A 22,317-nucleotide genomic window follows, 5' to 3' on the forward strand; every position below is an offset into this window, starting at 1 on the left:
GTCGGAGAAAGTGACAGATACTGCGCCTTTCCTTTCCTGTAAACCAATTATAATTATATGTAGCACTCCAACGAATGCCGACAAGAGGCTAGCGATGGGAGGCAAATTATAGGATAGGGAGGGTAGGCTTTCGCCATTCTTCTCTTAAGAGACATCTCAGAGACCCTCTATTTTTTATTATTATATAGATAGAAATCACGATGGAAGTGAAACGCAAGGCGTCATAGTTAAACTCCATAAAAATAACCGAAACCAAAAGGTAAAGCCTAAACCTAAGCCCGTGTGGCGCCATCTGGCAGACATTGGTGGCACAAGCTAGCTTTTACACATTCCTCATCTTGTCATGGTAAATTAGACTTTCTGAAGGCTCAAACAAACTCTTAAATTGTTTATATGTATATACAAGAAAGTGTTTGTGTCATGAGACCATAAACGTTCTTTTATCTACCCTGGTTCTTCTATTGCCCTGAAGCTTCTTATGCAATACATCTACAGTAAACGTCCACTTGCCACTATGCTCGCTATGCGTATCTCTCCTCTTGCCTGCAGCTCAGCACACAAACAATGCTTTGCCGTGAAGTTCGCGCTATGTTATTTGCCTGCTGATTTTTGCCTGTATTTCAAGCCCTCGCACTCCTATGTTGTTATTTCTTGAGCTGACGTGAAACATTATTGTATAGCTTATACTTTCGGCTTTGCCATTCTTCAGGACTTCGATGTGAGTAGCGCATGCCACCTTCGTATTATCGTAACCTTCTGCGACATTGGTGCTCAACTGGTTTAGTAGTTTTGAAATATCACGTCAAGTAATGCTTCTCATTCATGTGGTCTTGGTTATGAGCTTTTAAAAAAGAGTTGATTTTGTTTCAGCGTGCACTTCTAAGGTAACTGCAATCCTTGATATGACGCGGGACGCATTCGGAAAGGCGTGCACCTGGTTTTCCACATCATTGCTAGGATGTGTGGATTAGGTACGTTGCAATAACGGATTGTTCGCAAACATCCACTCAAAGGTTCCATGCTGGTTCATAAAGAGTCACAATTGCCTCAAACCTTTCTATTCGAGATGAGTACCTCTTCTGCGGGGCATAAACCCTTACTTGACCGAAGTGTACCTTCGATAGTATGTAGTGCGTGAAACTGATTAGCTTTTGAAAGCACATTACTTCTCGAATAACAGTGGTTCAGGACGTAAGGAGATAATTCAGACTTTTGCCACTTTTGCTCCTACCGTGTTATAAATTCCAGCAAATTCAAGATCTGCAAAGCTTTCTGAAGGCAGCTACACTTCACACAGGAAGAGGCCTATGGCAGATATATTTATGATAAGCCTGACTGTGCTGTTCTGGTGATGAGCACAAGTTTGCGGGCCTGGCCCCAGCCATGGAATCTTCATTTGAATGGAGATACAATTCAGAACTAGTCATTGCTCAGGTTTAGTTTGCACATTAAAAGCCTCCAAGCAGTTAAGATTGCAAGAGCTGTCTATTATAAGTGCTAGATGCAACACGAAAACAAGACAGAACAAGGGGAAAGCACACAAAGGCACAAGCACTGTTTCTAGTAGTTATGAACAACCAACTCACCCAGCATGTTTCAATTCTCTATTATAGTATGCATCATAGCCAAAGTGTCATCTTGGCACATAAAAGCTGTTTACTGCGTAATGTTAAATATGCAGTGGAGTTCAAAAACATCAGTTTTTTTTCTATTCATTCTTCTTGCCTTACGCTGTGGTCCTGTTGTGTCATTGTACAAACTGATATAGTTGGCATTAAACTATCACAATCAGTGCCTGTATTTTTCACTGCTTTCGCTTGAACTTGTTTCTTGTGCTCAGCACATCAAATCTTCCAGTTTTCATCCTTAATGCAGATCGGCTGTGCTGGCACATTTAACTGCTTCTTGGGCCAGTTGATGGTGAGCTTGCCAATTTGCAAGCACCATGTGACTTGGGTACCTGTACTTTGTTCAGAGTTTTTCACCGTCCCCTGAAATCCTTGAACACCAGTGATTTCAAAAGAGCATTTGCAGTGTATAATTTGATGCAGTCCTTAATTTCTTGGAAAACTTTTGATCAATCCAGGACCCGTATTCCGAGTTTGCGTCATTATCAAAGTGTTGCTATCTCACGTGACCTTCAGTCATCTGATTGGTCAAAACACCGAAACCAGGTGTTGCTTCTATGGAACCAGAAGAGGTGTCAACATCATGTTTCGGCATTACCACCAATCAGCTGACTCGAAGTCGGGGAGATAGCGACACATTCGATAACGATGCAAACTCGGAATACGGGCCCAGTTTATGTCAGAAAAGCCTCCTCAGGTGGAACATGTACACCCTTCAATGTTTTCAACAATATCATGCGAGCGTCAGCCTTTTGCTTGATCAGCACTATAAACCAGCAAACTCTGCAAGTGTTGCTGAACGCAAATGAAGCTCAGTCCAAGGCGGCTGTAGTTTATGAGCCTGTTCCTAAAGCTGTTCACAGCCCACCATTTTTTTTTCCTTGTCTCATTTCTTGGCATATGTGCCAGCAATACTCAGAATAAGCCATGTAGCGCCAGTTGCTAGCTGCATGCTCAACATTTCATGACCTAATGTCGCGGTAAGTGCATTGCTTGTTCTTATTTTATGGCCAGAAGTTCACTTAGGGATTAATGGCCTGCATTGGTGATATATGCTTGTTTTTTCATTGAGATATTCCACAACAAAATGTTTGCAGCAAGCGTTGTATTTATCCTGAGGAAATGCAGTGGCATTTTTCTTTACCTTGCCAGTCTATTTCAATCTTATTCAGTTTCAGATCTATTTCTTTAGCAATTTTGGTTCTGTTCTTATTGTTCAGACCCCTTTTACACCCAGATGCCAGATAGTTTTTGCCTTCATGGGACTCCTAATATTTTTGCATCAGGAAACTTGAAGAAAATCAGTTATCGATTGCCCACTTGCAAGGGCAAAAGTATTTTGCTGTTGATTATATCTGTTCTTGCATGCGCATGATTGTGCTGGTACCATTTTGAAACAACAAAAAGGAAATGAAGTTTGTTGGGAGACAGTCATAGGATGCTGAACCTACTGCAGTCTGCCTGTTTCATTTGCTGTCTTTGGGCGCTTGGGAATGGGTATGACAAGAAGCTCGGTAAGTGAAGGAAAAAAATCAAGGACCGCTGCTTTAGGAACAGCCTAGCAGGCAATGGTCTCCCTACTTTGTTATTCACCTCTTACTAAGATTAGGATTGCCGGTTCGCTTCATCATTCGCTGACCATGCGAAAGGTCGATGCTTGCGTGATATTGTTAAAAAATTGGAGATGTATGCATATATAGAAGGCAGGGTAAGGGTGGACACTTCCCAAAGCTTCAATGAAACTTTCTTTATCTGTCGCTAATGTGTCATAAATGTTTCAAGATGCATTTTCTTTTGCTTTTCCCCATTATTTTTTTTTTCCTGTATACATTTTCTTGTTCTTGTACTAGCAAACTATTGTGAAGAAATCAATTTCAAAAGGGAATCCATTAAGGTCGCATCATTTCATTGAGAATCTTTTGGGTGACGGGGCTGTTTGCTTTCCTGGTCCTCTCCCTATATTCCACTGTTTCCTCTGAGCAGCATTCTCCTTTTTTCAACACCAGACATGCTGGCCCCAAAATTGAGTGCAGTCAACATCCCGGCACCATTTTGCTTTTGCATATTGTGTTGTGTGCTGCAGATGAGAACTACACGCCTGGAATAAAATGCAAACTTCAGCCTGCCTGGCTTGAACATGTGGGTTATGATGGGTGGGTTAAAGAGGATTTGAGCGGTCTGCATAGAACAAAAAGCATGTTGTTCCAAAGGAGGATCGTAAGTTTATGCGGTGACAGTGGAAGAATTGACAGTGAGAAGTCGCATGAAAAGCTCGAAGCATTTTTCGAGGTCAGCGGCATTCATGTAGCTTTGTTATAAGTAAATTCTTGTGTGCTCAGCAAAGGAAGGCATTTGAGCTGGAGCTTGAGATGGTGTCTGGAAAAGAGGCAAAACTGAAAAAGATGCTCAAATTTCTATGGTAGTTAGAATATAGTCTTCGAGGATGCTGAGATTAAGAATGGCTTAATGCTCCCTGTCACGACTGGGAGTTTTCACCAGAAGGCCAGTGAAAATGAAGCAAAGTTGATGGCCATGGAGAGAGAAATCGGAGCTAAGCAAGAGTCTGAGGATTCTTCATTTGTGTGGTACCACAAAAGATTTCTTGCCCTTCTGGGTATTTGCCTCTTATATCCTTGAAAAACTGGAATTGTTGAATTTGAGGGTAAATATTTTTTGCAAACCCTCATTGTTGTGTGTAATGCTATATAGAGGGCAGCAGTAGCAACAGTGATTTCAGACACTTGGTTGAAAAGATTCATCTCACTCTTGGCTTAATTTCATTTAAGATGAAGCAGCTGTGTTCAACCAGCAAGACTGAAAGTAACTTGCAGCTAGTTGGAATAATATGTTACAGTTAAAGGCTCAAATAAACCCCACGCATGTTAAATTGCAGTATAAATGGTTATAAATCATTGTGGTATGATTATCACTTATGCTGAGTTACTATGCTTTGTGCTACTGCAGACTCCACCCACTATGCTTTGTGCTACCCATCAAGCTCCACTCCTACTCCTTGTCACATGGTCGCTTCATGATGTGTATTCAAACCTACTGTACAGGAGACATGGGAAGAATTTCTGCAGAATCACTGATGTCTGGGCCACTTGGTGTTGATTCATATTGGAAAAATTCGAAGCGCAAAAAAGCCGAGGGAATAGAGCAGGCATGGCAAGACCTGTAGTGCCCTTGTTTTGTTCCTCATTCATCATTTTTTGTGCCGAGAATTTTTCTAACACAAGAATTTCTGAAAGGTGTTACTAATGATAATATGGTTGGGTTTGTGTGGTTTAACGTCCCAAAGCGTACTCAGGCTATGAGAGATGTCATAGTGGAGGGCTCCAGAAATTTCGACCACCTGTGGTTCTTTAATATGCACTGACAGCGCACAGCGCATGGGCACATTGCTTTTCACCTCCATCGAAAAGTGGCCGCCGTGGCCGGGTTTTAATCCTGCATCCTTGGGCACAGAAGTCAAGCGCCCTAACCACTGCACTACTGTGGCAAGTTGATGATGTGTATGTAGTTAAGCTAGTATAGCTAGCTACTTAGAAACGCTTTTGGAGTTGAAAGTAAGATTAGTTTCTTTGGTCACAATTATGCTGACAACATTGTAGTAACCCCCCCCCCCCTTGGAAGGGTACATACCATGGCATGCTGCACATCACTGTGCTAATGGAGTGTTTTCTGCCATGCAGATGACGCTCACATCTAAGGTTCATGTCCTCGTGACTGGCTGCAAAGCAAAAAGGTTGAGAAACCTTTCAAGCCTCGCACACCGCTCTGTAAATGGGCAGGTGCCATCAAGCGACAAGGACGGAGCCCTGCTGAAGTTAACAGGGTTTCGTCCTGCAATATTGTGGCTTCGGCCTGCATCAACAACCACCAACAAGAACACCAGCGCACTTTCTGAAGCCAAGGATACGGAGGGTGGACAGCTTACTTTAGGCCAGAAGGGTAATAATGCAGACCTGTGAAGCTGCTGCTCTTTTTTTTTTTTTTTCCTGCTTTTCATCCATACTTCATTTTTAAGTACCTAATGTTGGTTTGCTAAGTTATACAAGTTTGTTCAATGCTTGCTTCATTAAAATTGATGCCCAACTATGATAGTTAGAGGCTCACAGTTTAGTTTCCCTTGTAGTCTTCTTTTGATAGTTAATGTTATAAATTCTACCTTAACTGTATCTACCAACCTGCCAAATTGAGTGAGGTGAGAGGAGTTGTAAAGAATTGGAAAACTGCGTTGCAAATGGGCGGTTTAAGCCAATTACTCAAAACATTATTTAAATGAGTCAACCTTCTATGAACGAGCTCACCTTAATAAGAATGCGACTTGTGAAGCTAGCTTTCTATTTGAATGCTATGCTATCCATGTGTGGAGCAAGTGTAACATCTAAATATTAGAACAAGGTTCATAAAGATGGCTCATTACTGTGAAAGTCAATGAAATAGTGATGTGGACTTTGTGTGCACTCTGCTATGCTACTACATTTTGTGTATGCAGTACTGAGTATTATGTAAATCTCGCATAATGCTTGTGTAAGTATTGTTGATTACGTCGTGATTATAAAGTCTTCTTTTTTTTTTTTTTTTTTTTTTTTTTTTACAGTGAAGCAGAGTACAAAGGATGCAAGTTACTTAGGTGTGATATTTGCGGGGCTTGGAGTTACAGGTAAGCCCAATCTTAATAAGGTGCATATTTTGGCAGTACACAGATATGAAGTAGAAGTTAATCCTTATCTGCTCTTTATTTTTTTTATACTGGCAGAGATATCTGTGCTTCCTTTTTATTCATGTTTGTCAAGCTGTTATCTGAGAAGTGAATAATCGCACAGACAGTAGGCACTAACAGCTTTTTCAGGTGTAAATGCAGTTGTGTAAAGTGTGGAGATGATAATATCTTACATTGGCTCACCAATGGACAAAGCAGTGGTTGCTTTATTCTTTTTTTGGGAAGCTACTTGTGCTTCTTAAATCAGTCGAAGTAATCGTATATTAAAATATAATGAGCTTTACTGAAAAGCAAGTAGCTGGCAGGTCTATTTTAATTGTGTTTCTAGTGCAACATTACATCTTGTTGCTGCAGGGTATCCGGCTAAGAAAGTACTCCCTGAGAGTCATGCTTCTCAGTGTACAAGTTCCTCCAGCAGTCTCTTGCTACATCTCCCTTGCCTCAGCAGAGTGCTAAGTATGCTGTAGGCAGCTGACAGTGTATGCCTGATTTTTTCCTATCATAGAACACTGCTGCGTTTTCTGCTGCTTTAGAAAATAAATGTTGGAAAGGGGCACATCATCTTATTACTGCCTGTGCAGGACGAGACACAAGGGACAGTTTGCTAATGAAACAGCTTTGTTTAAAATGCTGGGTTGACCACATTTATTTCTCTTTTGCAATAAAATGTGCCTTTGCATTATAATGTGCACATGCGTATTTTGGTCATCAGCAAAGGTTTTACGTTATTTCAAGGCTTTGTTTATTTTCAGTCATTTTTATTGGTAATCACATCAACTTTCTTTGGGTTCTTTCAATATGGGAAGTAAAAGTATTTTATAATGGCAAAAGCTAGAAAAAAGCTGGATTTTGACCAAACTATATTTTCGCGAAAGAGCAACATGTGAGATTACAAAATGCATTGTGAAAATATCAATTAGCTAAACCTTTGGTAAGTGATAGCTTGGATCATTATTTGAGATGAAAAAAATCAGTAGTCTAAATTGAAAATAAAAAGTCAAATGCAAAATAAAAAAAAAATATGCTGAGAAAATGTTGATGTGGTGCATGCTAACCGTGTGGTCACACACACAAGGTTGACCGTCGGAATTGCCCTAATTGAGGCCACAAAATGGGAGATTTTGAATTTTATTTGCACTAGTACAACATGCCACCTGACAGTGAAATTTTGCACAAATGATCAGATGCCTACAAAGAATATACCATAAAGGTTTCAGTAAAATTTGTGGAGGTAAAAACGAATTGTGGTTGTGTTGAAGGTGTAACAATATTTCTGCATTTTGTCGGGATGGTTACTCACTTCTACAAGAATTTTTTATGCCAATTTTATTCCTGGCATCATACTTTGGAACTAGTATTGAATTTTAGAACACCCAGTACAACAGTTTGCAGCATGCTATGCAGCTTTTGCGAGGTTTCTGCAGATTTTGTTTTAGGGCATAAAAATGAAAGTGTGATATATAAAAAGTTCTAGAGGGCACTTTAGACCACTAAAGTGCGATGAGGCGAAAGCCATTATAGCGCGGTGGATCATAGCCCTCCACTACGGCACCTTTATCTCCCTCTCTTCTTTCACTCCCACCTTCCTCCCTTCCTTTGCGGCATAGTACATGTGTTCACAGAGAATTGTGACAGATACTGCACCTTTTCTATCCTGTAAATCAATTTCAAATGCCACTGATTCCTGCTGCACTAACGCCTCCTAGACATCTGGGCCTGCTTCTGTTTGCTGTGTGGTGCGGCGTTCGAGGAAGCGGCAAATGAAAGGCGCCGCATGGACGCCTGGATCGGATGCCCGGTGGGGTCAGCTTCGTATATGCATGAATCGCCTGGTGACGTCATGACCAGTCATGACGGTACATCGCGCGCTCCCTTTTTGAGCACAACCAGCATTTCATTGAACGCGTCAGAGTTCACCAGCATTCTATAATTTGTTTACAGGAAAGGAAAGGCGCAATATCTGTCACTTGTAGAATCCCGCTATCATCCTCATGGTAGACAAGGGGAATTATGAAGAGCGTTTCACGATCCGGGACGTGACGCAGTTGGTAAAGCGCTGGGATAGGGATCCAAGGGATGGAGGTTCGATTCCCGATGGAGACGAGGTTTATTAATTTACAGTCAAAACTCGATTTAACGAAACCCGATTTAACGAAAATCTCGATTTAACGAAGGTATCCTAATTCCCCCTCAGACACCCATAGGGTTCAATGCTTTGACTAACCCGAAATAACGAAACCGATTCCGTGATTTGTCCCGATTTAACGAACCTTTTTTCGAGAAATAAAGGTGAAAAAGTGTTAATTTTTGGTCTATTTTGTAGACAGCACCCCAAAATTAGAATTTTAGTAAGAATTGTTGTTGTTTCTTTTCATACGCGCTAGCGGCGCCGGTCGTGGTGTTGGCGCTACCCACTCGAAAGTAGCGCGGGGGGTCATGACGATGACCATACGGACCCCCAAAGATTGCGCTAGTTGTATGATTACCAACTTTGGCGCCAATTTGTCATTAGCTGTGTGGCTTGCCGTCCCGTCGGCGGTATTTAGGGAAGATTGTTGCGCCGCTAGCCGAACCGTCCTTTGGGTCGGTGCTACCGGCGTGAATTCGTCACGCGCGAGTGCGACGAAAAGTGAAAATGGTACGTGCTAACCGTTACGATCGCGATAAGCTGGTACGGTTTATGCGGATGCAAAATGCATTATGTTCAATGGGTGCTCAGTCGGGGACTTGACTTTACTACTTTTAAAACGAAAGTACTGTTTAAGCGGGTACGTTTTAACGAGGTTTTACTGTAATCGAATGTACTGAATTATGTGCCCAAGAAATGCCTCATTCAATTTAACGAAGTTCTCGATTTAACGAAATAATTCACGGCTCCCCTCAACTTCGTTAAATCGAGTTTTAACTGTATTTTTAATCCTCGCTCTAGAAAGCATGACACCTCTGCTGACAACCTTCTGTTGACAACAATGAGGCATTAAAGGCTTTTGCCTTAAAATGCGCATGCATCGCAGCTGCAGTGCTATCTAACCTTGCAGGACATGTATATGTGTTGTCATCAGCATGACTTGGCAACAGGCTTGCTGCTGGTCACAACATTGGTGCTAGCTGCAGTTCCCATGTGATGGTGCAAGCAAAGACAGTGCACTGCCACTTGTGACAAGGAAATGTGTTCACATGCCATGGAGAGCAGTCATTTATTTTCTTGCTGCTGTCAAAACAAAAGATACAACAACATGGTGTGCAGGGATAATGTGAGCGAGATGTCTTCGAATTCAATATAACACATGCCTCGCCTCAATATAAGTGCGAGTTACTGAACGCTTCCTGTGCCCTTGAAATCGGCACGCTTATATTTTGCATTGCAGTATCACTGTCTGCGAGCTCTTCAAGGCTCGTAAATCCTGTCACAATCTTTCGTCTGCAAAACAGTGTGCAGATATCTAGCCTTGCATTTTTTTTTAATAAAACAAGCTAAGGGATGTATGTGTGGTAACTGTCGGTGTAATAAGTTGCTTCAGGATGAGAAGGAGCAGAGAAAGTAAAGGAAGCAAAAGGACGCTTAGATTTCCTATTCATATAGGTACTACTTATCTATGATAAAAACCCAGCAACATTCAAATCAGTTGCTTAGCTTAGATCCGTATGACAGCACAATCAACTGCATCGAACCATGGCTTAACCAACTGTATGTATATGTTGTTTTTTTCTGTCACAATGTTTTCTCTACATACATTTTTTTTTATACATTTATTCATTTCGCATTTGTATGCTGTATGGCGGTGACACACTGCAGCAATCATTGCCACACCATTGCCCTGCTACATGTTACCTGAAGCTGCATCATTACCAAGAACCTGCAGGTAGCGACAGTGTTGCATTTGGTGGCAATATCCCTGCTCTGCCATCAATCACTTATTGCAACAATGCCAGCATAGTCCTACATGTCTCACTGGAGTGCTCAGCAGTTTCAGTAAGAAAATATGCTTCCTTGCTATGTTTTCATACTTGCTCACTTTCTTTTTTGGCTAAAAAAATTCAAAGGGTAGCATGGTACAGACAGCTGTATCGGTAGTTTTTGAAGATTAGCTATAATTTTCAAACTGCAGTGCTGAGCATAAGATTAGTAATGAGTGCAGCAGAAATTTTTGTTAGCAGAGGTGGGCGTGTAGCCAAAGTTGGGGGATAGGAAAGAAGAGGATCCACTAGTTAAGTAATTTGTTTAGTTCCAAGCCATAGGGGCTCAAGTCAAAAGAGAGGATGGGAGTAACCCACTAAGTGGTGCAAGAGGCCATTTGGTCTACCTTAGGATGCAATGTCTTCCCTAATGCTGTGAAGGCTTCTAGAAAGAAAGCAGTTGAATAAAGGCATTGGCATGTTTGGGTGTGGCATGTTTGGTGGTAACAGCCATTTGTGAAGACTGGCACCATTATCACAAGGCATGTTAAAGAAATTGCAGAGCAAGCTTGGAGAGGTCAGCAAGAAAACTCTTAGAGATTATCATGAGATCAGCAATGTTGAAGTGATTTAATCAAAAATATAAGTTGGCAATGTTATTTTGATCACATGGAGCTTCACGAGCCACATATGGCAGGCCCTCGTCAACAGTAAAGGTTACAGAAAGACAGTTTGACCACCTACTTACATGCATTAAAAAAGCACTGCTTACACGCATAAAGTGGCTGTAAACAAAAGCATTGTATTCTTGGTAATTTAAAGGTAATTTGATTTTAATAAACTTATAACATTGCTTCAATACAGTAATGTGCTACTTCATTAGTGGTAGTATATAGTACATTAAAATCTCGTTAATTCACAACTCGTTAATTCAAAATTTTGGATAATTCGAATTAGTCGTCGTGGTCCGGTCCGCACTGTATAGAAGTCAATGTGTATAACAGCTTATTAATTCGTTCAAAAATTGGCGCCACCACCAATAATTCGAACTGCGCCCCGCCAAGCGTCGTTGTTGAAAACCACCGTTCGAAGCTTTCACGGCTGAATGACAGGTGGCAGAACCGTTGACACATTGGCGTAGTTGGGAGCACGACCTACTGTATATTGGGTAGGTTGTGGTTGGGAGACTGGGTAGGCTAGGCCTTTTTCCTTTGTGCAGCGAGCGACTCTGAGAGACGATTGGTGTTGTGAGCGCTAGTTTTGCACGCCGCTTGCCTTGAGCTTGTGTCCGTGAGATGTGTTCGCGGGGAAAATACTGTGACAAAACGGGGCAGAGTAAGTGGATATTTTGCGTGAAGGGAAGATCAGCAAAGTGGAAATTGCGAAAAAGCATGGTATTCCACCAAGCACATTGTCGACGTACGTACGCAATAGAAAGGCCATTGAGGATGCATGCGAATCAGATTTATCCAACAACAGAAAAAGGCTACGATCAGCAAAGTACCCCGAGATTGAGATGCAGTCATCACATGGTTGAAGGAAATGAGAAGCAATAATATACCCCTGAGTGGCCCAATCATCATGGCGAATTTCGCCCTGCGCATGAATGTGCAAGATTTTGTTGCCTCCGAAGGATGGTTCCACCGCTTTAGAGACAGACATAATCTTGTCTTCAAGGTGCTGTCCGGTGAAGCAAAAGAAGTGGACGCGGAGACTTGTGCAACGTGGCGAAGCGGTGCCCTGCAGCAGTATTTGGACAGTTTCTCAGCAGAGGACATATTTAATGCCGATGAAACAACTTTGTTCTACAAGCTTCAACCGAACATAACTATAACATTCAAAGAGGATAGCTGTGCTGGTGGCAAGCGCAGCAAAGAGCGGATTACCGTTTTGGTCGCCGTGAATATGACCGGGACGGAGAAGGTTCCACTTTTTGTGATTGGGAAGTCACATAAGCCCTGGTGTTTCAAAAACATCCGAACACTGCCAACCGAATACGGCGCCAACAGCAAGGCATGGATGACAGGCGGGTTGTTCAAAAAGTGGGTGCTGAAGTTCGACCGGAAGGTGGAGCTAAACAACCGACAAGTTTTGCTCATCGTCGATAATTGCTCGGCGCACAAGGTTGACGCCGAGCTGAAAGCTACCAGATTGGGGTTTCTGCCCGCCAACACGACTGCAACCCTGCAGCCGATGGATCAGGGCGTCATTAGAAACATGAAGTGTTTTTGCAGGCGCCATATGCTCAAGTGCATGATTTTGTGCACAGGCAACCAAAAAAGTCACAGCATCACATTGCTGTCAGCAATGCACATGTTGGTGCATGCATGGGAGCAGGTAACGCCATCTACGATTGCGAACTGCTTCCACCACTGCGGCTTTGTTGCTGGAATGGAGGAAAGTGGCGACGACGAGTGTCAGGAACGCCTGCCTGCGGCGATGCGTGCTGCGCTTCAGGACATAAGTTTTGATGACTACTTTGCAGTGGACTGTGATGCAGCAGTGTGCGATGCCCTATCTGCAGTTGTTAGTGAGCGGTCTGTTCCAGAAGATGCGGAAGACGAGGACGACGAAGAGGAAGAGGCGCTCATGCGGCCGTCCGTGGCAGAAGCACTGGAAGCGCTGAATGTCGCGTGCCTTTTCTTCAGCTGTGAAGAGGGGGAAAAAGACTCCCTGCGTCGCATTCGCTTCTTGGAAGATAGAGTGGCGACTGTTACCCTCAGAGAAAAGGGGCAGAAGGTGATAACCGATATTTTTGGCAAATAAATGTTTTTCGTGCCCTCCGCGTTTCAAGCGCGTTCATTTTTGCTCACTTTCATTAATTCGAATTTTGCTTTATTCGAACTGGCTTAGCGGTCCCATGGAATTAGAATTGACGAGCTTTTACTGTATATGGTAATAAACAGTGAGCATCACTTGTCAACAATATTTATGGCAGTGCTTATCGTAATTTGTACAGTGATTCAAAGTATTCAGAAATATTTGCTGTTGGCAAGTAAGTCTAATACCTAATGACAGACTCCACCTCTAAGTTTATACTTGTGTAGAGTAAACAAATTTTGTTCTTTCAACTCATTGTGGAATGATTACTGCTTGTTCTATGTTTTCATTTTGAAGCAGGTTTGTGCTAATTTATGGGCCACATTTGTTGCTGTAATGGGCTGTTTGTGGTCATGTTTGTTTATGCAGGCCTCATGTTCTACACGATTTTCCATGAGCTCTTCTCAGGGCATAGTCCCAACTCTGTGTATTCACGAGCTCTGGAGCGCTGTCGAGCTGACCCTAGAGTGAAAGCAGCCCTTGGTGAACCATTGCAGGGCCATGGTGAAACAACAAGTCGTGGACGCCGCAGGCATGTTATATTTTTGTTGCAGAATACCTTTTCATTGCTCAGAGAAACTGTGGTCTCTATGAATCTACAAGCCTGCCAGGACCACTGAGCAGCACAAATGTGGTACATTTCTATCTAGCTGCGTAGCTACTCTCAGTACTTTCAGTACTTTTCTTACAGTTTACAGTGGTCTAAAGGATTCTTATGTCTTACCACAATAAAAAGTCATAAAACCGGTCTTTTTATCGCTGTATAGTGTAACAGTATTGTGGAGTTCTCTTGGCCTTTTATTAAACTCATTGTTTAAGTGGGAATTCATGAGCTTGAAAGTTAAAGATTAAACACCTTTATGATATGTATTATTGTAATATTAGCTGGTAATGATGCATTGCCAGCTTTTTAATAAATTTGGAGTTATTTGCAAGAGTGTTTGAAAGCTTTCGAAAAATAATCTCAGTTGGCGTCAAAAACAAGCCTTCATGTCCTGGAAGCTGTCCATGTCTGCAAACTTTGTTCCACTTTCTCCTCACATTGTATTGAGCATTGCAAATTTCTGAAAGCTTCTTGCCACTGGTGGCCAGTTTCATCTGGGGAAATAGTCTAGTAGATCTGCTGGATCAGGCGTCCTAAAGTTTGTGGCAAGACCCTTAATCATGTGCGTAAAAAATTTCTTGGTGACAGGCAGAATTGGTTTGGGGACCGACACTCCAAGGCAGTGTTCATAACATTCTTCAATACAATAGAACATTCCCAAAGAAGTATAGTGAACTTTACTACTTTTCTCCAAATTCTGCCATGTTCACTATAATGAATGTGTTCATTAAGCAAGAACACACCAAAGTTTTGAAAGGGAAGGGGGGGGGGGTACATTTAGCCTTGATTATTGCTGTCTTTTTGACCAAGAAAGTAATAATCAAAGCTGAAAATTTTTGGACATTTATCATTTTCTACACCATAGGATGAATGAAGCATCATATGTACGCTCATTCAGAGGAGTTCATTGCTTCGTACTCAAATTTTCTTGATGAACTGTATGTTGAAGCCTTCCTGTTAACTATTCATTACTCATCTTTATCATCAGAGGCTGTACAATGAGCCTGGGTTTAAGTGAAGCTGTCGGCTCTTCAGCAGATCCTAACTTATACAGTTTCTCCCTGTGTTCAACCACTTCTATATAAAGTCCCGCAGTGGCCAGCTTGCTTTCAATATTCAAATGCCTTTTGTGATTAAACCAGACTCCTCTGTTATGATGTCTCTCATTGCTCGTGTGCAGGTTTGAGACTTTTTATCTTCACATACCTAATTGCGCTTGGTGACATGTCTGCTCGAGAGCACTCGTGACACTATGTCATAGTTAACATATGCCAAGCCACGGTGGCTGAGTGGTAGGGCACTCGACTTCTGATTTCACAGACTCAGGTTCGATCTCGGTTACTGCAGCTAATTTTGGATGGAAGGGAAAAGAAAGGTGCTCCTGTACTAGCATCAATGCATGTTAAAGAACCCCAGGTGGTCAAAATTTCCGGAGCCTTATACTACGGCATTCCTCATAGCCCGAGTTGCTTCAGAGCTTTAAATACTTGGAACTGAACCAAGCCATAGTTAAAGGCACCATGAAAAACTATTTACTGAAACGAGAAATCTTGTCACAACAATCGGTATTTTATCAGTCGTCTCCACAACACAAAACGTTTAAAGCTAGCTTCTTATCGGTGATTGAAAATGATGCTCCTCCTCTCCGCCCTCAACTTAGCGCACACTGATGCGCAAGCAAAAAATAAAGAAAACACCCCAACAGGGCCCCACTGCCCCCTGACCTGCCCATGTCACTTGGGAGCTTCCAATGAGAGGCGATTCTGTAAAGTCCGGTTGACGTCAACGGAAAGGGGGTGGTTACGAACGCGCAGTTATGTGTCATCCTAATCAGAAGGAAGTGGTCATCAGTAGCACTTTTTAAAAATTATTTGTAAACTACTGGGTCCACGTAATTTGAATACTCACAAATACCACCTTTGTGGATATGTTGCATTAGAATACAGTAAACTTTTGTCAGTTTAGTCTTCAAGGGACCAGAAAAAATGGTCGTATTAACCAAAAGTTCAAATTATCAAATTGACCTGAAAAACTGCAGAAAATCGTTTGCATCACAATAATTTTATGTAATGAACATGTGTATGATGGTCGTCTGCATTTGAGATGAAACCCAAGTGAGACTGGAGGGTTTTCCCGGTTTCGTCAAATGCTTCGCTTTGCTCACGCTGTTGGGATTGTTGCGGTGCTGTAAAATCGTAAAGACCTCTGATAGCCTTTTCACAGTGTAACGCAGTAGCAGTGGTGCCTGTACACAAAACATCCTCGTCGCGTTTTGAGAGTGCTTCACTGCACAGCCGAAGCAGTAAAGTGCCGCGGTGAAGTGCACATTGCAATGAAATTGCAGGTGACCAGCGTGCAGGTTCAGCATGCGGATGCACGCAAGAGATATAGTATGCATACCTGCGCCATCGTTGTCCACTTCTCCTCTTTGTCATGTTTTTGTTGCACACTTATATTACTGTCCGTCATGGTTCCCAACTCGCCCAATCAGCCGTTCTTCTACAGATATATGCATTCATGTTAGAATAGCGTGGCACCATCCCAAAAGAGTTAAAAAATTGTAGAGGTTCAACTATCCTTGAAACAAGTTTTATGAGCGTTACCCATCGACCGTTGCCACAGCCGCTGCTGCCGTTTCAATCCTAGCTCGCTTCTGCGTTTGGTAAGCTTCTGGATAATGGGCTAGTCTGGCCTCTTGTTGTTCGGTTGTCTTGGCAGCCTGTCTGACACGGCTGTTGTTTTTGTCTCTAGTGATGTGGCATATGTGTTTGGCATATTTACCGAGGTTAAATGAAGGGGTGGCACAGATTAAACTTCATGAAGACGACAATGTTAAAACTAATGATGATACACCATGCATCGCCCGAAATGGCATGACTGGCTGATGCGCACGTCCAATTGTAGTTGTGAAATGGCGTGGCGTGTAGTTAAGGAAAGCAAAGCTGAAACTATGTGACTGAACTATATTTCGGAAATAGGACACTTTCAATCATCGTCGTGCTTCCATAGATCGCAACAAAGTGCACGAGCACCACTGTTCCATGCAATTGAAGTTTGGGGAGGTAGGTTTTGGCGATCGCTGGCTGTACAGGTCATACCTCAACACAATCCCATGTCCGAATTAGCCTACAGAGTGTTGGTGGTGACATCCAACGACAGACAACGTGATGTCAGCGAAAGCACGGGAACTCTGTAATTTTGTCATGAATGACATCGTTACTGAGCTTCTTTGTGCTTCACTGAAGCTTTGAGGCTGAGCCTGAGCATCATAGTGGCTTCATTCAGCGATTGCATCACCATTTTATTAAAAACTGGTGCACAGTTTCATGTGCTTTGTCTACGTACTTCATATGTTCAGATCTCTGAATTTTGCCAAATTCTTAAAAACTGTTTCATCTTCACTTTTGAGGCTGATTGGAGCTATTCAAGGAATTTTAAGAATAGTGTTTTTTAGTAGTGAGGATTAGTTTTGCATATATACTTTGCATGCTTTTAGATTAATGTCTGAGCCTGCATTTTTCTTTTGTAATTGAGCAATTGCTGGAAGGCAGAGCAAAAAAAACCTCAAAAGCTTTGTTTATATTAGAACAGATGCTCCCATTTTTTTTAAGTTTCTTCACTAAAACTCTGGCTATTTATGCAGGCACACCAAGGCTTATTTTATAGAGATTTAATAAATAGCCTGTCGTGCCTATTCGTTGTAAGTACAGTAAAACCTCGTCAATATGTACCCGCACACCAAGTAGTTGCGGTTAAAACGTAGTCTCGAGAATTCCCCGGCTTAGCTACCATTGAAACCCATGTATTGGCTGACCGCTTAAGATGTAGTGGCTCACGAAGTGCCTACCATTTAATTCGTACTTGCCGTCGCTGTTTTGCTGGCTGTGCTGCAGCGTAAAACGTTTTCCGCCTTTCCGGAAAGCATTATCACGTGCGGACTGCCGGCGATATGACATTGCGGCCATTTTGGCTGTGTTCCGACAAATGCGATGATGTCTATGTCAATAGGGAGCCCAGGAAGCGTCGGCTATGATGGCATGAACACATCGCTGAGTAGTGTTGTCACCAGCCCCATCGCGGTAATCATCACCATCATACTGCTTGCGCATGGTCGTGCTGCTCGCCTGCTCGCTCGTGCCAACCTCTCACTGCGGGTGCTGTTATGTTGTGGATGTGTTGCGGGCAGGTAGCGCGCGTTTTGTGGGGGCGTCTTTTGTTTGGAGCTGGTGCTGTGCGAAGCACAAAGCAGTTGTTGCGTTAGTGTGTGTGTGCGAATGGTCAGCACTATGCCGAAGCCTACTCGACCGAAGTATCGTGTACTGACTGTTAAGGAAAAGTTTATCATTACTCATTCTACTGAAAATAGAACTACGAAAGTGCACTAGCGCGTGCATGAAACTTGCTTACCCCCAGTCTTGCCGTTTTTGAAACGGCTGTTGTCACCGCACAACCACCATGGCGGCAACTGAAAATGACGGACTTCTGGTCAGTAGCACACCAATAAAATGCACTACGTACGTGTATTCGTGGAAAATTTGCTGTGCATGAATTTTTCTTATTTCAGAGCGTTTAATAATGGCAAATTTGTACTGATCGGTTAAGGTGTACTACCGGATAGTGCATACTTTTCCTGCACCTCCATCAACTATGTATTAATGGGGTTTTACTATATTAAGTTACGTTGCTCTTATTTTCACTGTCCCTAATTTAAAAGTTTCATCACCAGAGAACATTGTTACATCCTGTTGCAAAGTTGTTTTGTTTACCTATTCCTTGGAAAGACCAATTGTAAAATCAACACGATTTTGTTTTTGTTTTTGCCAGGCATGTTAGCCACATGGAATACATTAAAGATGGCATCAACTACATGCGCATGAAGTTCTATATCAAGGGACCCAGCAAGTCTGGCACTGTACATCTTGAAGTAAAAGAGGTAACGTTTTGCTCAAGTGTGCTTGAAACACCTCTTTTCAATCTTTTGTACACTCTGCTGTGCCTGCAAACTTTAGCCATCAGCTTTTATTATTGCATCTTGCATCCAACAAGTTAATACCGTTGTTACTTCACATCATATGCTAGATGAAACTGCTTTAAGCCTTTGTCTGCATCTTTCAGCCTAAATTTTGCATTTATTAACAGGACAGTCACAAGAATTATGAGTACCGCTACCTATTTGTTGATCTTGATGGCTACCCGAAGCGGACTATCATTCTTGAAGACAACAGGGAACTCAAAGGCCCGAGCAGCACATTTGACGTTATTTAGTATATGAAGCCCATAATCCAGATGGTGCTTGTGCAATTCGATCAGCGAATAAAAATTTCGAAAAGAAATTTCTCATCTTTATTTGATCACACAGCTGTATTAGTTTTTGTCATGTTCACTGTGCCTAGACCTATCTTTGCATTGACTTTTTTTTTTTTTTCATTTGCTGTGAATTATAGGAAGTACAACGGATTATACTATCTTGCTTTGTGCTACCTTTTTGCTCAATACAACAACAGTGCGCAAAAGCTAATAAGAATATTGTTAGGGCTCTCGCAAAGTCAGACAGCCGGAAATCCGGACTTTCCATGGGACTGCAGTTATCTATGAGAATTGAACTTCATCAGTGATAGTGAACCTTTACGTCTTTCGACACGCTGGCTTAGAGCGTTTTCGCACTTGAAAAAAGGCTTTTCTGAGTTTTCACGTGTGCAGGACACGACTCGTTTTCAGAGGAGGAGAGCAAAAGGAAAAAGCACCAACTAGAGAGGACACATGTTGGCATGCAAGAAAGATGGTTGTGCACTCAAAGAGTTGTTTGTGAGAGGTGGCCATTGGTTTATTTCAGGTGGTGTGCTTCACTTGCTCCACATGTGACTAGCAGCTGTATGCATATGCCTTTGTAGTAGTAGCCACCACAATGGCAATAAAACTATCAGCAGTGAGGAGGAAGACCGCGAATGTAGCCAAAGTCAAGTATTGTGTTGTGAACACTGTTGCTAGAGGCCAAAGTCACAAATGGGGCAGGGCGAATGGAATGTAACACAACTGATCTAACCAACTGTAACACATAACTATAGAGCTGTCATGTGATATCATTACATTGACCATTTTTGAAACCAACTAGTACTAATCACTCATCATATTCTTTGTGTAGTACTGCCCTTTTGAAGCCAAATAATCCAAGTTACGTGTGGTAAGTTCTTAGTTGCAGAGTACTGTAATGGGTGTTAAAAAATGCCTATTGGTATTGTATTGAAACTTGTACTGCTCAACTGAATCTGAAAGAAACCTGCTTTAGCCTGTCAGTAAATTCATGGCCTCCTCGATCACATGATCCTAACCCTGTGATTTTTGGTTATGGGGCTATTTAGGACAGTTTTATCGGGGAGTAAAGAGGTTGGGTTGTTGCTAGCTGGAGGTGGGGCTAGCCTTGCGGGTTCTGCTACCATTTTCTCCACTGTAGTGCCTCTTAAACCTTAGTGCGCTCAGGTCAGGCGAATACACATAATCACACGTAATATTTAATAGTCGTGCCTGCTGTCACCATCTGAAAATATCTAAATCCTGCAGAAAAATTTAAAAAAAAAGGAGTGAAACCTTCTTTCTACAAGACCGGTTTCTGCATGAGTAGACAATGTCTTGAAATGAACTGTAGGAGACTCCAGTTTTTTGAGGGAGGTAAGCAACGCACTCCTTTCTGCACTGTACCCTGGACAGCACATAATGTAATGTTCTGTATCCCCACAGCACATGTGGAACACAATGGAGTCATTGCCAGGCTCATGGCCAGGCTCATGTTGTACATGCACACAGGTATGAGCAGAGCCCGTGCGAATGTGATATAGTTAAGTGGCTTGAGATCTTTTCAGTCCTTTGGTCACGTATGGCTTGTTGGGTGAACTCCAAAAAGAATTGGAATGCCTGTGGACTGCTTCTCTGAAGAGCATTTTAGTGTTTAGCAGAACTGTTCTTGATGGATGCCTTGAGAGCGCTTTATGGGCTAGGCTGTCCGCCACCTCGTTGCCTATGACACCTATGTGTAAGGCCACACATCAGAATAATATTGAACAGCCTCTGCTTTGCAGAGTATGCACCAAGTGCAGAGAACTAAGGGACAAGTTATCAGTAAGGAACCCGCGCACTAACCTTTGAAGGGCAGATTTAGAATCCATCAAGATCACAACAGGTTGAGCCGAACATGACCGTAGCTTGCGTAAAGCTGCCTTTATGGCAATGCTTTCATTCGTTGTAAAGGACATGACTTTAGTAAATTGGACAGACCATGAATTCAAAGAAGGAATGTGCGAAACCGCTCCGCTAGCTCCTCTCACCTTTTCCACAAAACCATCACTGAAAGTTTTAAGATGGCAGGCATGCTTGTTCCAAATGCTCAAGTATGGGCGAACGCATTGCCGCCAAAGGAGAACTGTATTTAGAGTGCACGTGAGATATAGTGACTGTACAGTCAAGACTTGGAAATGGCCAGGGTGGTTTCAAATGCTTGCTTTGCCTTTGAACATTAGGGCCCAGGGAACTAAGAGTATTAAATGCCAAGTAGGCTTGAGACTGATCTCTTTTATAGCCGCTGGAGAAGGGCTCACCCAGGTACCAACTATCTGAGGCAGCCAAATTGCAGTAGTAATCTCTGTGAAGTGGCAAGGCTAAGCGGTTTGGATATTTCCTCATGAAGTACAGCATTTTTCGCTGCCTTTTTTCTTTTCTGTGGAAAATTTTGAGACGTTTGAGCTGTGATACCGAGGGTGACATTAAAGGTAATGCATAATGTGACTAATCACCCGCACTTTGTGAAGTCTGACCATTGAAGAAGGGTGGTTTCCTCATTGCTCACTTGCAATTCTACGGATCACGTTGAGACGTGAAGATAGAGGTGCGACAATGGTGTCCACATCTCGTCACCACTGTAGACGGAAATCACTAATGACCCCCAGAAAGCACATGTAATTAAATTGATGAATGCAAGAATACACAAGATAGATTGTCAACCTTACAGAACGCCTGCCTACACCTGAAAACAGAATGAAGCGGATTTTTCCACTGAGTCAATCCCATGCCTTGAAGGTAATCTTGTACTGAAAATAGGGCCTGCCAAGCTATAAAGACTAATCATTTGTGTTGGTTCCCGGTAAACCAAATACAAATGTCATCTGCATATATTTCAATCTGCACATGCCTGCAGTTTTTTTGCAGCAAACCAGGACGGCCAGCTATTACTAGATTAAAAGGCTTAGGAGACAGAGCACTTCCTTGCACATCTTGCAGCATAACCCTTTCGGTGCTTATAGTACTCCCTAACCTCACTTGAATTTCATGATCACTGAGGAATGAGGGAAGGAAGCTTAATAGATGGCCCTGTATGTTTATTCCTTGCAAGCTATTCAGGATTGAGCTCTGGAGGATGCTATCGTAGGCTTTCGCAACATCAAGGAAAATGTGTGGAAAGGCTGAAAGCTCCCTGATGTTCCATATGATTCGCCGAGTCTAAGATGCTATCTTGCACACTTAAACCTCGGTGGAATCCTGTCATACATGTTGGCAGTGCCTTGATGCCCTCAAGCCACCACGATAAGCTTTCATTTGCCAGCTTCTCCATCAGCTTAGCCACACAGGAGGCCAGTGACATAGGGCGATAC

At 42.5% G+C, this 22,317-nt stretch overlaps 1 protein-coding gene across 3 annotated transcripts; it reads left to right on the forward strand.

The window, feature by feature from the left end:
- The first annotated feature begins 502 nt into the window (after positions 1–502).
- LOC146205764 (mitochondrial import inner membrane translocase subunit Tim21) lies at positions 503–19,011 on the forward strand. 3 transcript variants are annotated; one of them, XM_084590435.1, is made up of 8 exons: positions 503–718; positions 871–971; positions 5,324–5,582; positions 6,235–6,297; positions 6,712–6,813; positions 13,444–13,606; positions 18,503–18,611; positions 18,818–19,011. In XM_084590435.1, the coding sequence occupies exons 3-8, from the start codon at positions 5,324–5,326 to the stop codon at positions 18,941–18,943; spliced, it is 822 nt and encodes a 273-aa protein (XP_084446561.1). In that variant the 5' UTR covers positions 503–718; positions 871–971; the 3' UTR covers positions 18,944–19,011. The 3 variants fall into 3 exon arrangements, with proteins under 3 accessions (XP_084446561.1, XP_084446560.1, XP_084446562.1); XM_084590434.1 differs by lacking the exon at positions 871–971 and having other exon boundaries at positions 504–718; XM_084590436.1 differs by lacking the exons at positions 871–971; positions 6,712–6,813 and having other exon boundaries at positions 508–718.
- Positions 19,012–22,317: the final 3,306 nt, after the last annotated feature.

Source organism: Amblyomma maculatum, chromosome 1 (genome assembly GCF_055883805.1).
Source record: "Amblyomma maculatum isolate TAMU_Amacu chromosome 1, ASM5588380v1, whole genome shotgun sequence".
In the NCBI taxonomy this organism is placed as follows: Eukaryota; Metazoa; Arthropoda; class Arachnida; order Ixodida; family Ixodidae; genus Amblyomma; species Amblyomma maculatum.

Coding starts and splice junctions, on each gene's coding strand:
- LOC146205764 (XM_084590435.1), top strand. CDS start 5,324: ATGACGCTCACATCTAAGGTTCATGTCCTCGTGACTGGCTGCAAAGCA. Junction 6,298..6,711: donor TGCGGGGCTTGGAGTTACAG/GTAAGCCCAATC, acceptor TTGTTGCTGCAG/GGTATCCGGCTAAGAAAGTA. Junction 18,612..18,817: donor TACATCTTGAAGTAAAAGAG/GTAACGTTTTGC, acceptor ATTTATTAACAG/GACAGTCACAAGAATTATGA.